The 15,806-nt window shown below is 45.0% G+C and overlaps 1 protein-coding gene across 2 annotated transcripts in view; it reads left to right on the top strand.

Annotated features, from left to right (window-relative positions):
• The window catches only part of ATP9B (ATPase phospholipid transporting 9B (putative)), an 851,783-nt gene that overhangs the window by 237,571 nt on the left and 598,406 nt on the right, over positions 1-15,806 (top strand). For both annotated transcript variants that reach the window (XM_063923317.1, XM_063923316.1), the window contains exon 4: positions 15,053-15,166. In XM_063923317.1, coding sequence (XP_063779387.1) covers positions 15,053-15,166 — 114 coding nt within the window. The remainder of the gene's footprint in view (positions 1-15,052; positions 15,167-15,806) is intronic.

Here is a 15,806-nt window from a genome sequence, read left to right as displayed (position 1 = left end):
ACTTCTTCGAAAGAAGGGAGTTATAATTATCCCGTACTTGGACGATCTCCTTAAAAAGGCGAGGTCCAGGGAGCAGTTGTTGGTCGGAGTAGCACTATCTCAGGAAGTGCTACAACAGCACGGCTGGATTCTGAATATCCCGAAGTCGCAGCTGGTTCCTACGACGCGTCTGCTGTTCCTGGGTATGATTCTGGACACAGAACAGAAGACGGTGTTTCTCCCGGAGGAGAAGGCCAAGGAGTTGTCATTTCTGGTCAAAGACCTCTTTCATCCAAAACAGGTGTCGGTGCATCACTGCACGCGAGTCCTGGGAAAGATGGTAGCTTCTTACGAGGCAGTTCCATTCGGCAGATTCCATGCACGGATCTTTCAGTGGGATCTGTTAGACAAGTGGTCCGGATCGCATCTTCAGATGCATCGGCTGATCACCCTGTCCCCGAGGGCCAGGGTGTCTCTGCTGTGGTGGCTGCAGAGTGCTCATCTTCTCGAGGGCCGCAGATTCGGCATACAGGACTGGGTCCTGGTGACCACGGATGCAAGCCTCCGAGGTTGGAGGGGCAGTCACTCAGGGAAGAAACTTCCAAGGACAATGGTCGAGTCAGGAAGCTTCCCTACACATAAATATTCTGGAACTAAGGGCCATTTACAATGCCGTAAATCGAGCAAAACCCCTGCTTCAAAACCAGCCGGTGCTGATTCAGTCAGACAACATCACGGCGGTCGCCCATGTAAACCGACAGGGCGGCACAAGAAGCAGGATGGCGATGGCAGAAGCCACAAGTATTCTCCGATGGGCGGAAAATCACGTGATAGCACTGTCAGCAGTGTTCATTCCGGGAGTGGACAACTGGGAAGCAGACTTCCTCAGCAGGCACGACCTCCACCCGGGAGAGTGGGGACTTCATCCAGAAGTCTTCCAGCTGATTGTAAATCATTGGGAAAGGCCACAGGTGGACATGATGGCGTCCCGCCTCAACAAAAAGCTAAAAAGATATTGCGCCAGGTCAAGGGACCCTCAGGCGATAGCTGTGGACGCTCTAGTGACACCGTGGGTGTACCAGTCGGTTTATGTGTTCCCTCCTCTTCCTCTCATACCAAAGGTACTGAGGATAATAAGAAAGAGAGGAGCAAGAACTATACTCATCGTTCCGGAATGGCCAAGAAGGACTTGGTACCCGGAACTACAAGAAATGATCTCGGAGGACCCTTGGCCTCTGCCGCTCCGACAGGACCTGCTACAGCAGGGGCCCTGTCTGTTCCAAGACTTACCGCGGCTGCGTTTGACGGCATGGCGGTTGAATGCCGGATCCTGATTGAGAAGGGCATTCCGGTTGAAGTCATTCCGACGCTGATAAAAGCTAGGAAGGATGTGACAGCAAAACATTATCACCGCATATGGCGAAAATATGTTGCTTGGTGTGAGGCTATGAAGGCCCCAACAGAAGAATTTCAGCTGGGTCGATTTCTGCACTTCCTACAGTCAGGAGTGACTATGGGCCTAAAATTGGGATCCATTAAAGTCCAGATTTCGGCCCTGTCTATTTTCTTTCAAAAAGAACTGGCTTCACTGCCTGAAGTTCAGATGTTTGTTAAGGGAGTGCTGCATATTCAGCCCTCTTTTGTGCCTCCAGTGGCACCTTGGGATCTCAACGTTGTGTTGGATTTCCTAAAATCACATTGGTTTGAGCCACTTCAGACCGTGGAGTTAAAGTATCTCACGTTGAAAGTGGTCATGCTTTTGGCCTTGGCTTCGGCTAGGCGTGTGTCAGAATTGGCGGCTTTGTCATGTAAAAGCCCTTATCTGATCTTCCATATGGACAGGGCAGAATTGAGGATTCGTCCCCAATTTCTCCCTAAGGTGGTATCAGCGTTTCATTTGAACCAACCTATTGTGGTGCCTGCGGCTACTCGGGACTTGGAGGCCTCCAAGTTGCTGGATGTAGTCCGGGCCCTGAAAATCTATGTTTCCAGGACGGCTAGAGTCAGAAATACTGACTCGCTGTTTATCCTGCATGCACCCAACAAGCTGGGTGCTCCTGCTTCTAAGAAGACTATTGCTCGCTGGATCTGTAGCACGATTCAACTTGCACATTCTGCGGCTGGACTGCCGCATCCTAAATCAGTAAAAGCCCATTCCACGAGGAAGGGAGCTCTTCTTGGGCGGCTGCCCAAGGGGTCTCGGCATTACAACTTTGCCGAGCTGCTACCTGGTCGGGGTCAAACACGTTTGCAAAATTCTACAAGTTTGATACCCTGGCTGAGGAGGACCTTGAGTTTGCTCATGCGGTGCTGCAGAGTCATCCGCACTCTCCCGCCCGTTTGGGAGCTTTGGTATAATCCCCATGGTCCTTACGGAGTGCCCAGCATCCACTAGGACGTCAGAGAAAATAAGAATTTACTCACCGGTAATTCTATTTCTCGTAGTCCGTAGTGGATGCTGGGAGCCCGTCCCAAGTGCGGATTTTCTGCAATACTTGTATATAGTTATTGCTTAACAAAAGGGTTATTGTTATGAGCCATCTGTTCAGTGAGGCTCAGTTGTTATTCATACTGTTAACTGGGTATAGTTATCACGAGTTGTACGGTGTGATTGGTGTGGCTGGTATGAGTCTTACCCTGGATTCCAAATCCTTTCCTTGTAGTGTCAGCTCTTCCGGGCACAGTTTCCCTAACTGAGGTCTGGAGGAGGGGCATAGAGGGAGGAGCTAGTGCACACCAGATAGTACCTAATCTTTCTTTTAGAGTGCCCAGTCTCCTGCGGAGCCCGTCTATTCCCCATGGTCCTTACGGAGTACCCAGCATCCACTACGGACTACGAGAAATAGAATTACCGGTGAGTAAATTCTTATTTTTTCCATATTTTGTAATGTTACAGCCTTATTCCAAAATGGAGTAAATTCATTTTTTTAACTCAAAATTTTGCACACAATACCCCATAATGACAACGTGAAAAAAGTATTTTTGAGATTATTGCAAATTTATTAAAAATAAGAAATCACTTGTACATAAGTATTCACAGCCTTTGCTCAATACTTTGTTGTTGCACCTGTGGCAGCAATTACAGCCTCAAGTCTTTTTGAATATGATGCCACACCTATCTTTGAGCAGTCTCGCCCATTACTCTTTGCAGCACCTCTCAAGCTCCATCAGGCTGGATGGGAAACGTCGGTGCACAGCCATTTTCAGGTCTCACCAGAGATGTTCAATCGGATTCAAGTCTGGGCTCTGGCTGGGCCACTCAGGGACATTCACAGAGTTGTCCTGAAGCCACTCCTTTGCTATCCTGGCTGTGTGCTTAGGGTCGTTGTCCTGCTGAAAGATGAACCGTCGCCCCAGTCTGAGGCCAAGAGCACTCTGGAGCAGGTTTTCATCCAAGATGTTTCTGTACATTGCTGCATTCATCTTTTCCTCTATCCTGACTAGTCTCCCAGTTCCTGCCACTGAAAAAACATCCTTACAGCATGATGCCACCACCATGCTTCACTGTAGGGATGGTATTGGCCTGGTGATGAGCAGTGCCTGGTTTCCTCCAAACATGACGCCTGGCATTCACGCCAGAGAGTTTAATCTTTGTCTCATCAGACCTGAGAATTTTGTTTCTCATGGTCCGAGAGTCCTTCAAGTGCATTTTGTCAAACTCCAGGCGGGCTGCCGTGTGCTTTTTATTAAGGAGTGGCTTCCGTCTGGCCACTGTACCATACAGGCCTGATTGATGGATTGCTGCAGAGATTGTCCTTTTGGAAGATTCTACTTTCTCCACAGAGGAATGCTGTAGCTCTGACACCTCCCTGACTAGGGCCCTTCTCCCCTGATTGCTCAGTTTATACGGCCGGCCAGCCAGCTCTAGGAAGAGTCCTGGTGGTTGCAAACTTTCCATTTATGGATGATGGAGGCCACTGTGCTCATTGGGACCTTCAAAGCAGCATATATTTTTCTGTACTTTTCCCCAGATTTCTGCCTTGAGACAATCCTGTCTCGGAGGTATACAGATAATTCCTTTGACTTCATGCTTGGTTTGTGCTCAGACATGCACTGTCAAGTGTGGGATCTTATATTGACAGTTGTGTGCCTTTCCAAATCATATCCAATCAACTGAATTTACCACAGGTGGACTCGAAAGCTCTAGGAACATCTAAAGGGTTCTCCGTGGAAACAGGATGTACATGAGCTCAATTTTGAGCTTCTTGGCAAAGGCTGTGAATACTTATGTACATGTGATTTCTTAGTTTTTTATTTTTAATAAATTTGCAAAAATCTTTTTAAAACAAATTTCACGTTGTCATTATGGGGTATTGTGTGCAGAATTTTGAGGGTAAAAATAAATGTATTCCGTTTTGGAATAAGGCTGTAACATAACAAAATGTGGAAAAAGTGAAGCGCTGTGAATACTTTCCGGATGCACTGTATATCCTATACTATATCCAAATATTAACAGGAACTTTTCTTTCTGAAATGTTATTGATTTTTCCTACTGCATATTACCAAATTCTCATCTTATAATTGTGTACAGTATAAATGCTTGCTGCTCCCTATTATTTTCACCCATTCTTTATAAATATTCTATAGATCCTTTACCTGTCATTGACCTTTATTGTTTATGCATTGTTCATGCAACCCAGTGGTTCTCACTGCCTCTCCATATAAGTGCCATGGTTTGAGTCTGGCCAGGGCATTGTATGTGTATTTTTCTTTCAGCAATGCTGGTGGGACACTGGATCATGGAATTGCACGATGGGCTGGAGATTTGCACTTAAACTACTGTAAGGGTGTGTACACACGGTAAGATATTTTCTTTCGATTTTGACTATATAGTCAAAAATCGCAAGAAAAGTTAGTGCAGATCACAAGGTGAAAGTCACCTTGTGATCCCGATTCGATCCCGATGCGCGGTCCCGCCAGGTCGGCATTGCAAGAAAATATAGACTGTGCAGGCAAGTCAATCCTTGCTAGATCGGTGTACTATCTAGTTCATCTCATATGTCAATGACATCTCGCATAAGCCAAAATCTCACATAAGCCGAAATCGTAAGCACACATAGTCCATATCTCAAGAAAAGTTGGTCAAAATCTGTGCTATCTGGGCTCCAGGGAGTTCAAGGAAAATCGCAAGTGAAAATCGGGCATAGCAAGGATCTCACCGTGTGTACACACCTTTACTTTATTTCTAAGTACCTCCAACTGCAACCCCACACAGACAGGCAACAATGGGGAGGCCAGAGCCAGCTGTATTTTGAATTTAGCAGCCAATCAGGAGCTGCCTGTCTGCAAACCCTCTGTTGGTTCATGGTCGCCACCAAATTTGAAATGTAGCAGGCTCTTGCTGTTTCCTGTGAGAGGAGATGGAAGGGAAGTGGTGGATACCAGATTCCAGGTAAGGGTTATTCCACACCAACTCAACACAGTTTTCATACTGACTATTTCAGATTGTGATGAAATTTGATATAATAAATGCTGCAATGGGTGTAAAGAAAACCCAAAATTGTAGGCTATTTTCAACGGTTTTGAAGTTATATGCCTTTAAAGCTGCATTTCCACCCCAAAAAATGTTCTATTAACATTTTTTTAAATTGCACTTGAAGCTCACCAATTTGAGCTAGAGAGTTGGGCGAGGTCTAATTTAAAACCTCTTTCTCTTACATCCTAGAGGATGCTGGGGACTCCGTAAGGACCATAGGGATAGACGGGCTCCGCAGGAGACATGGGCACTTTAAGAAAGACTTTAGATCTGGTGTGCACTGGCTCCTCCCTCTATGCCCCTCCTCCAGACCTCAGTTTGATACTGTGCCCAGTGGAGACTGGGTGCTTTTCAGAGAGCTCTCCTGAGCTTTCTGACAGAAAGTATATTTGTTAGGTTTTTTATTTTCAGGGAGCCTGCTGGCAACAGACTCCCTGCATCGAGGGACTGAGGGGAGAGAAGCAGACCTACTTCTGTGAGTTTCAAGGCTCTGCTTCTTAGGCTACTGGACACCATTAGCTCCAGAGGGAGTCAGAACACAGGTCTCACCCTGGAGTTCGTCCCGGAGCCGCGCCGCCGTCCTCCTCACAGAGCCGGAAGATAGAAGCCGGGTGAGTATGAGAGTAAAAGAAGACTTCAAAGGCGGCAGAAGACTTCATGATCTTCACTGAGGTAACACACAGCAGTGCAGCTGTGCGCCATTGCTCCCACACACCTCACACACGGCAGTCACTGTAAGGGTGCAGGGCGCAGGGGGGGCGCCCTGGGCAGCAATATAAACCTCATTTCTGGCAAAAGAGATATATATACAGCTAGGCACTGTATATATATATATAAAGAGCCCCCGCCAGTTTTTATTATATTTAAGCGGGACAGAAGCCCGCCGCCGAGGGGGCGGGGCTTCTCCCTCAGCACTCACCAGCGCCATTTGCTCCACAGCACAGCTGAGAGGAAGCTCCCCGGACTCTCCCCTGCTTATCCACGGTGAAAGGGGGTTTCAGAGAAGAGGGGGGGGGGGCACATAATTGGCAGCAAATAATAGTATTACAGCGCTACTGGGTAAACACATTGTGTGTTTTTCCTGGGGAATTAGCGCTAGGTGTGTGCTGGTATACTCTCTCTCTCTGTCTCTCCAAAGGGCCTTGTGGGGGAACTGTCTTCAGATAAGAAGATTCCCTGAGTGTGTGGTGTGTCGGTACGTGTGTGTCGACATGTCTGAGGTAAAAGGCTCTTCTAAGGAGGAGATGGAGCAAATGTGTGTGTGTGGTGTCTCCGTCGACAACGCCGACACCTGACTGGATATGTGGAATTAAGTGCTGAGGTAAATTTATTGCACAAAAGATTAGAGAACAGACAGGGAATCTACCCATGTCTGTCCCTATGTCGCAGGGACCTTCAGAGTCTCAAAACGCCCACTATCCAAAATAATAGACACTGATACCGACACGGAGTCTGACTCCAGTGTCGACTACGATGATGCAAAGTTACAGCCAAAACTGGCAGAAAAGTATTCAATATATGATTATTGTAATAAAATATGTTTTGCATATCACTGATGACCCATCTGTCCCTGACACGAGGGTACACATGTTTAAGGGGAAGAAAGCTGAGATAACATTTCCCCCCTCTCATGAACCAAATTAATTGTGTGAAAACGAGCGGGAATCTCCAGACAAGAAACTGCAGTTTCCCAAAAGAATTCTCATGGCGTATCCTTTCCCTGCTAAGGCCAGGATACGATGGGAATCCTCCCCTAGGGTGGACAAGGCGTTGACACGTTTACCCAAAAGGTAGCGCTGACATACCAAGATACAGCTACCCTCAGGGATCCTGCAGATAGCATGCAGAAAAGTACTTTGAAGTTCATTTACACACTTTCTGGTACACTACTCAGACCGGCGATTGTGTCGACAGGGGTTTATAGCGCTGTAGCAGCGTGGACAGATACCTTATCAGTGGAGATGGAAACCCTAGATAAGGATACCATGTTATTGATCCTAGGATATATAAAAGATGCTGTCTTATATATAAGACATTCTCAAAGAGACATTGGTCTACTGGGTTCTAGAGTCAACGCTATGTCGATTTCTGCTAGACGTGTCCTGTGGAACATGCAATGGACAGGTGATGCCGACTAAAAGAGGCATATGGAGGTTTTACCTTAAAAGGGTGAGGAATTGTGTGGAGAAGGGCTCTCGGACTTGGTCTCCACAGCTATAGCTGGTAAATCTGATCTTTTGCCTTATTTTCCCTCACAGCCTAAGAAAGCACGACATTATCAAATGCAGTCCTTTCGGTCGCAGAAAAACAAGAAAGTACGAGGAGCGTCCTTTCTTACCAGAGGTAAGCGCGCAGGGCACAGCTAGTTCCCAGGAACAGAAGTCCTTCCCGGCCTCTACTAAATCCACCGGAAGACGCTGGGGCTCCGCTAAGGGAGTCCGCCCCAGTGGGAGCACGTCTTCGACTCTTCAGCCACATCTGAGTTCACTCACAGGTGGATCCCTGGGCAATAGAAATTGTTTCTCAGGGTTACAAGCTGGAGTTCGAAGAGGTGCCTCCTCGCCGGTTTTCCTTATCGGCCCTACCGGCTTCTGCCCCAGAAAGGGAGATAATATTAAATACAATTCACACATTGTATCTCCAACAGGTGGTGCGCAAGGTTCCCCTCCTTCAACAAGGAAGGGGATATTACTCAACCTTGGCTGTAGTCCCGAAACCGGACGGTTCGGTCAGACCTATTTTAAAATTAAAATCTCTGAACCTATACTTGAAAAGGTTCAAATTCAAGGTGGAATCGCTCAGAGCGATCATCGCCAGCCTGGAAGGGGGGGATTTTATGGTGTATCTAGACATAAAGGCTGCATACCTTCATGTTCCCATTTATCCACCCCATCAGGCGTACCTGAGAATTACGGTACAGTATTGTCATTACCAATTTCAGGGCAATTGGCGGAAATGATGGTGCTCCTACGCAAGCAAGGAGTCACAATTATCCCATACTTGGACGATCTCCTAATAAGGGCGAGATCAAAAGAGCAGTTGTTGAGCAGCGTGTCACTTTCGCTGAAGGTGTCACAGCAACTCGGCTGGATTCTCAATATCCCGAAGTCACAGTTGGTTCCCATGACTCGTCTGCCCTTCTTGGGTATGATTCTGCAAACGGACCAGAAATGGGTTTATCTTCCGATAGAGAAGGCCCAGGAACTACTGACTCTGGTAAAAAACCTATTAAAGCCAAAACAGGTGTCAGTGCATCACTGCACTCAAGTCCTGGGAAAGATGGCGGCATCTTACGGGGCCATTCCCTTCGGCAGGTTCTATGCGAGGACTTTCCAATGGGATCTACGGAACAAGTGGTCCGGATCACATCTAAAGATGCATCAGTTAATCACCCTGTCCCCTAGGGCCAGTGTGTCTCTCCTATGGTGGCTGCAGAGTACTCACCTTCTGCAGGGTCGCAGGTTCGCCATCCAGGACTGGATTCTGGTAGCCATGGACGCGAGCCTCCGAGGTGGGGGAGCAGTCACACAGGGAAGAAACGTCCAAGGTCTTTGGGTCAAGTCAAAAAACTTGTATTCAAATCAACATCCTGGAGCTGAGGGCCATATACAACGCCCTTCGGCAAGCGGAAACATTGCTTCGCGACCTACCGGTTCTGATCCAGTCAGACAACATCACCGCAGTGGCTCATGTAAACCGCCAAGGCGGCACAAAGAGCAGAGTGGAAATGGCAGAAGCCACCAGGATTCTCCGCTGGGCGGAAAATCATGTAAGGGCATTTTCAGCAGTTCATTCCGGGAGTGGACAACTGAGAAGCAGACTTCCTCAGCAAACACGACCTGCATCCAAGAGAGGACTTCTTTAGGAAGCCTTCGCACAGATTGCAAGTCAGTGGGAACTGCCACAGATAGACATGATGGCGTCCCGCCTCAACAAGAAGCTACAGAGGTATTGCACCAGGTCAAGAGACCCTCAGGCAATAGCTGTAGATGCCCTAGTGACACCGTGGGTGTTCCAGTCGGTCTATGTATTTCCCCCTCTTCCTCTCATACCCAAGGTGTTGAGAATGGTTGGAGGGAGGGGAATGAGAACAATCCTCATTGTTCCAGATTGGCCACAATGGACCTGGTATCCGGATCTGCAGGAAATGCTCACAGAAGATCTGTGGCCTCTTCCTCTAAGACCGGTTGCAACAGGGGCCATGTCTATTCCAAGACTTACCGCGGCTGCGTTGGACGGCATGACGGTTGAACGCCGGATCCTAGCGGATAAGGGTATTCCGGATGAGGTCATTCCTACGCTAATAAAGGCTAGGAAGGACATGACATCTAAACCTTATCACCGTATATGGCGAAAATATGTTTCTGGGTGTGAAACCAGGAATGCTCCTACAGAAGAATTCCATCTGGGCAGTTTCCTTCACTTCCTACAAACTGGAGTGAATTTCGGCCTAAAATTAGGATCTATTAAGGTTCAGATTTCGGCCTTATCCATGTTCTTTCAAAAGGAATTGGCCTCTCTCCCTGAAGTACAAACTTTTGTGAAGGGAGTACTGCATATTCAGCCTCCTTTTGTACCTCCGGTGACGCCTTGAGACCTTAACGTGGTGTTAAGTTTCATTAAGTCACACTGGTTTGAACCACTTAAAACGGTGGAGTTGAAAAATCTCACTTGGAAGGTGGTCATGTTATTAGCCTTGGCTTCGGCTAGGCGAGTGTCGGAATTAGCGGCTTTATCACATAAAAGCCCCTATCTGGTTTTCCATATGGATAGAGCGGAATTGCGGACCCGTCCTCAATTCCTGCCAAAAGTAGTTTCATCCTTTCATATGAACTATTGTGGTGCCTGTGGCTACGCGTGACTGGGAGGATCCCGAGTCCCTTGATGTGGTCAGGGCTTTGAAAATTTACGTGGCCAGATCGGCTACAGTCAGAAAAACAGAAGCACTGTTTGTCATGTATGCAACCAACAAGATTGGTGCCCCTGCTTCAAAGTAGACTATTGCTCGCTGGATCTGTAACACGATTCAGCAGGCGCATTCTACGGTGGGATTGCCGTTACCTAAATCGGTGAAGGCCCATTCCACTAGGAAGGTGGGCTCTTTTTGGGCGGCTGCCAGAGGGGTCTCGGCGCTACAACTGTGCCGAGCTACTACTTGGTTGGGTTCAAACTCCTTTGCAAAGTTCTATAAGTTTGATACCCTGGCTGAGGAGGACCTCCTGTTTGCTCAATCGGTGCTGCGGAGTCATCCGCACTCTCCCGCCCGTTTGGGAGCTTTGGTATAATCCCCATGGTCCTTACGGAGTCCCCAGCATCCTCTAGGACGTAAGAGAAAATAAGATTTTAAACCTACCGGTAAATCTTTTTCTCGTAGTCCGTAGAGGATGCTGGGCGCCCGTCCCAAGTGCGAACTACTTCTGCAAGACTTGTATATAGTTACTGCTTACATAAGGGTTATGTTATAGTTTTCATCGGTCTTGGACTGATGCTATGTTGTTTTCATACTGTTAACTGGGTAGTATATCACAAGTTATACGGTGTGGCTGGTATGAATCTTGCCCTTGGATTAACAAAAATCCTTTCCTCGTACTGTCCGTCTCCTCTGGGCACAGTTTCTCTAACTCAAAGAAACTCATTAGGTACTGTAGTTCTGTATAAATATTATCATCATAAAGAACAGTACATAAATACAGGGCTAAATCGAAAAGCCTGCAAATTACAGACATCATTGAGGTCCTGGTGAGTCTGCCCGTTATTTTTAAGGGCATGGAAATACAAAAAGGATTGCGCTGGCCAAAGTGAATAATGTTGAGCCCGCAAAATTATATTATACAAAATATGATTTTTTTTTCATAATCGTAGAATATATTACACACCAATTCAACTATAAATTATAAGGTTGTACACACTGTTTTCCTAACGCATCTATTTAAATTCTAAATGATATATGAAGCAACTTAGGCCTTCATTCCGAGTTGTTCGCTCGCTAGCTGCTTTTAGCAGCATTGCACACGCTAAGCCGCCGCCTACTGGGAGTGAATCTTAGCTTTGCAGAATTGCGAACGAAAGATTCGCATAATTGCGAATAGAAATTTCTTTGCAGTTTCTGAGTAGCTCGGAACTTACTCTGCCACTGCGATCAGTTCAGTCAGTTTCGTTCCTGGTTTGACATCACAAACACACCCAGCGTTCGCCCAGACACTCCCCCGTTTCTCCTGTCACTCCCGCGTTTTTCCCAGAAACGGCAGCGTTTTTCCGCACACACCCATAAAACGGACAGATTCTGCCCAGAAACACCCACTTCCTGTCAATCACACTCCGATCACCAGAACGATGAAAAATCCTCGTTATGACGTGAGTAAAATACCTAACTTTTGTGTTAAATAATTAAGCGCATGCGCTCTGTGAACCTTGCGCATGCGCAGTAAGCGACTAATCGCAATATAGCGAAACTCGGCAACGAGCGAACAACTCGGAATGAGGGCCTTAGTTTCCTTTAGTATCGCACTCTATTGAAATGTTGTAACAATATTTAAATTGTTGCTGTGATGTAATATAAGCAACCAAGTCTTTGTTTTGGAGAAATTGAAGCCAGAAAAAACTCCAGATATAAAGGATACAGTCCTTGAGGGGTATCACGCCCAAGAGTATGGATGTTTCTAAAAATATTTTTTTATCCACAATAGCAGTTCATCTAATAGCTGTAAAAACTTAGCAGCTGTTCCTTATATATTTGTACTGTTCATGGTTATGCAGGTATGCACTGGGGCAAATGCAGGATTTTCATGTGTGTGTGTGTGTGTGTGTGTGTGTGTGTGTGTGTGTGTGTGTGTGGGGGGGGGTTTATACATCTCTACATCTACATATACTCACACACATACAGTAGCATACACACACAGCATACTTACAAACACACACATAGCATATACACACATAGCAGACACACAGATGGCATACATACACAGAGTGGACACACAAACACACGGCATGCATACATATGACATACTTACAAACACACAGTGAGAACAATGGTGATACGTTGTAAATGGCAGGCTGACATTTTGCCACATAACTCCAAAACAAAGCAACCAACTACAGTGCCAATATTTTTCTGCAAATCTACGGACCACGACCTTTTTATTTGGTATATGATATGCTCAGACAACGACATCATAGAAATATGTAGGTCACTCATAAAAGTCATCCTGCTATTAATATATAGATAGATGTAAGTTCAAATTCTACTAAAGTTAGGGATGGTCACTCATATTTCACTGTAATTCCTTTTTCAACCACTCTCTCATTACAGTACATGTAGACACCCGTAGCATCAATGTTTGCACCTATTTCACATATTTACACCCATACCATTTGACAGAGCATAACCTGCCAACCCCACCATACTTTTACTGTTTGTAAACACTATTACTGTGTACTGTTTGTATTTCTCCTAATATTTCACCATTTACCATTACGACCATCACTCACTTTGCTTGGGATGTCCTGCTGGACTTGAACCTGAGAAGCAATGCATAAATAACATTAGAAGATCATACTCAGTGAAGGGCCAGAATGAAAATGTGCTTGTTGAAACGCGTAAAATGCATGCAATTAAGTAGTGAAAATGGCCTTGTAGCATTGTTGAAAGGTTCCTAAGGAGGCAGAATTTTGTCAGTGCCGAAAGGCAGGATACGCCACCTGCGACAGTGTGGCCACTCAGTCTAGCAACACATTCTCCTTTCCTCCTGTAGCTGCATATTCCCTCACTGCTGCAGCAATATCAACAGAAACCCATAACAACATATCCCCCTGCATTGCTACTGTCCTCTCTCACCTTTTGGCTCTCAGTAGTAAAGGGTCAGTAGGGGTGTCATCAAGCAGAGGTAATCCTAAATTATTGCGCTCCTTGTGAATATCAGATTTAGGAAGAATTTTTTGCTTCAGACATATAATTAAATGTGTGCTTGTTGGCTTTGTATGCAAAAGGTTATTTTAAAGTCCCAACCTGGCTCTTACTATGGAATGAAAATAAATTGTACAAAATTCTCTAAAATGCAAAAGAAGCCAGACATTTGTTGCTAACAGGCAATTAAATAAGTCAATGTAATTTATTTTCTTTTGTTGTAATTAAAAAAAACATTGCTAAATTCATTGCCTGATCATTTTGCCTTGTTTCATTCATAATGCAGTATATTATAACGTTAATAAAAATAAAGCGTGGCTCAGTCTGTCAGAGTAAACCTAGAGCATTGAGCAGGACAGCGTTTAGTGGCAGTCTTTCGATATAATGATTACATTATCAAGGCTCCATGCTCCGTCACCACTTCTTTGTAAAGACAGATGCATGGCAGATAATTTGTTTGGCTGTCTGATGTCTCTACTGGTCCCACCAGCAGACCACAGGTTATGCATGAATGGTTAAGACCAACCGTGTTGATCTTCTCAATTGTACAGGGAAAGCAAAGAATCTGATCATGGGTGAATCTCTCTACAAGATATTAACTTGAAACTTTATTTGTGGGAAAGGGTTGATTAAGTTACATAGTTACAAATAGTTACATAGTTGTTGAGGTTGAAGAAAGACAATTGTCCATTGAGTTCAACCTATAGTGCTATATGCTGTATTATCTCCAATTTACTTACAACCTTCGATGCTATTTTCTGCTAAAAATTTGTCTAATCCATTCTTAAATGCCTCGATTGAATCCGACATTACCACTCTCTCCAGCAGTGAATTCCATAAACTCACTGTCCGCACTGTGAGGAAACCTCTCCTACGCTTGGTCTTAAACTTCCTCCCCTCCAACCTAAGGGGATGACCCCGGGTCCTCTGTACAGAGCTCTTAATAAGTAAATCGCCTGAAAGTTCCTTATATTGTCCCTTGATATATTTGAAGATATTAATCATGTCCCCTCTTATGCGCTTTTTTTCCAGCGTAAACATATCCAGCCTAAGTAGTCTTTCCTCATAATCTAATGACTCTAGGCCCTTAACTAATTTTGTAGCTCTTTTATGAACCCTTTCTAGTTCAACTATGTCTTTTTTATAGTGCGGAGCCCAAAATTGTACACAGTATTCTAGATGGGGCCGAACCAATGCTTTATACAGTGGCAGGATTACACTTTCATCCCTGGTCTCTATTCCCCGTTTTATGCATGCTAATACCCTATTGTACTTTACTGCAGCATCTTGACATTGCGGACTGCTGCTAAGTCTACTGTCAATGATCACCCCCAAATCTTTCTCCAATAATGATTTTCCAAGAATTACCCCATTCAATGTATAGACTGCCTGTTTGTTTTTGATCCCGAAATGCATAACTTTACATTTCTCTATATTGAACCTCATATTCCACTTTGTTTCCCAACCCTCCATTTTAGTTACATCGTCCTGAAGAGAGCCAATGTCCTGATCTGATCTAATTGTCCTACACAGTTTAGTATCATCCGTAAAAATGTATACTTTACTCTCAATACCATTTCCTAAATCATTTATGAATGTATTAAACAGTCAACATCTAATTCTGAATAAATCAATACAAGTGACAATATTTAGTTACAGTACCTCTGATTTTGTTTTCTTATCTTCTTTTAAAGGTTTTATATCAACAATTCAAATTTTTCTTGAATCTGTATTTTCTGGTAGTTGCTTGTTCTCAGTTTGTACCTGCTCTGAAAATAGGCTACTTGTACACCTACTGGGCCCCACTGGTAAGTTTGTTTTGTATTGTGTGTTTGTATGTCTTTCTATTTCACCTGTGCAAATTGTTTGGCTAGTGAAGGAAAGCACAGCGTTTGCAGACTGTGAAAAAGTTACTGTCTGCAGGACTTAATTATCTTTTTTTATGTGCTTTAAAAAGCTGTGTTTCAAAATACACTGCTCAAAAAAATAAAGGGAACACTAAAATAACACATCCTAGATCTGAATGAATGAAATATTCCTATTAAATACTTTGTTCTTTACATAGTTGAATGTGCTGACAACAAAATCACACAAAAATTATCAATGGAAATCAAATTTATTAACCCATGGAAGTCTGGATTTGGAGTCACACTCAAAATTAAAGTGGATAAACACACTACAGGCTGATCCAACTTTGATGTAATGTCCTTAAAACAAGTCAAAATGAGGCTCAGTAGTGTGTGTGGCCTCCATGTGCCTGTATGACCTCCCTACAATGCCTGGGCATGCTCCTGATGAGGTGGCGGATAGTCTCCTGAGGGATCTCCTCCCAGACCTGGACTAAAGCATCCGCCAACTCCTGGACAGTCTGTGGTGCAACGTGGCGTTGGTGGATGGAGCGAGACATGATGTCCCAGATGTGCTCAATTGGATTCAGGTCTGGGGAAT

The sequence above is a fragment of the Pseudophryne corroboree genome, chromosome 5, assembly GCF_028390025.1.
Source record: "Pseudophryne corroboree isolate aPseCor3 chromosome 5, aPseCor3.hap2, whole genome shotgun sequence".
Taxonomy (NCBI): domain Eukaryota; kingdom Metazoa; phylum Chordata; class Amphibia; order Anura; family Myobatrachidae; genus Pseudophryne; species Pseudophryne corroboree.
The sequence above is the reverse complement of the archived record's forward strand: the minus strand, read 5'-3'. Positions and strand labels throughout refer to the sequence as shown.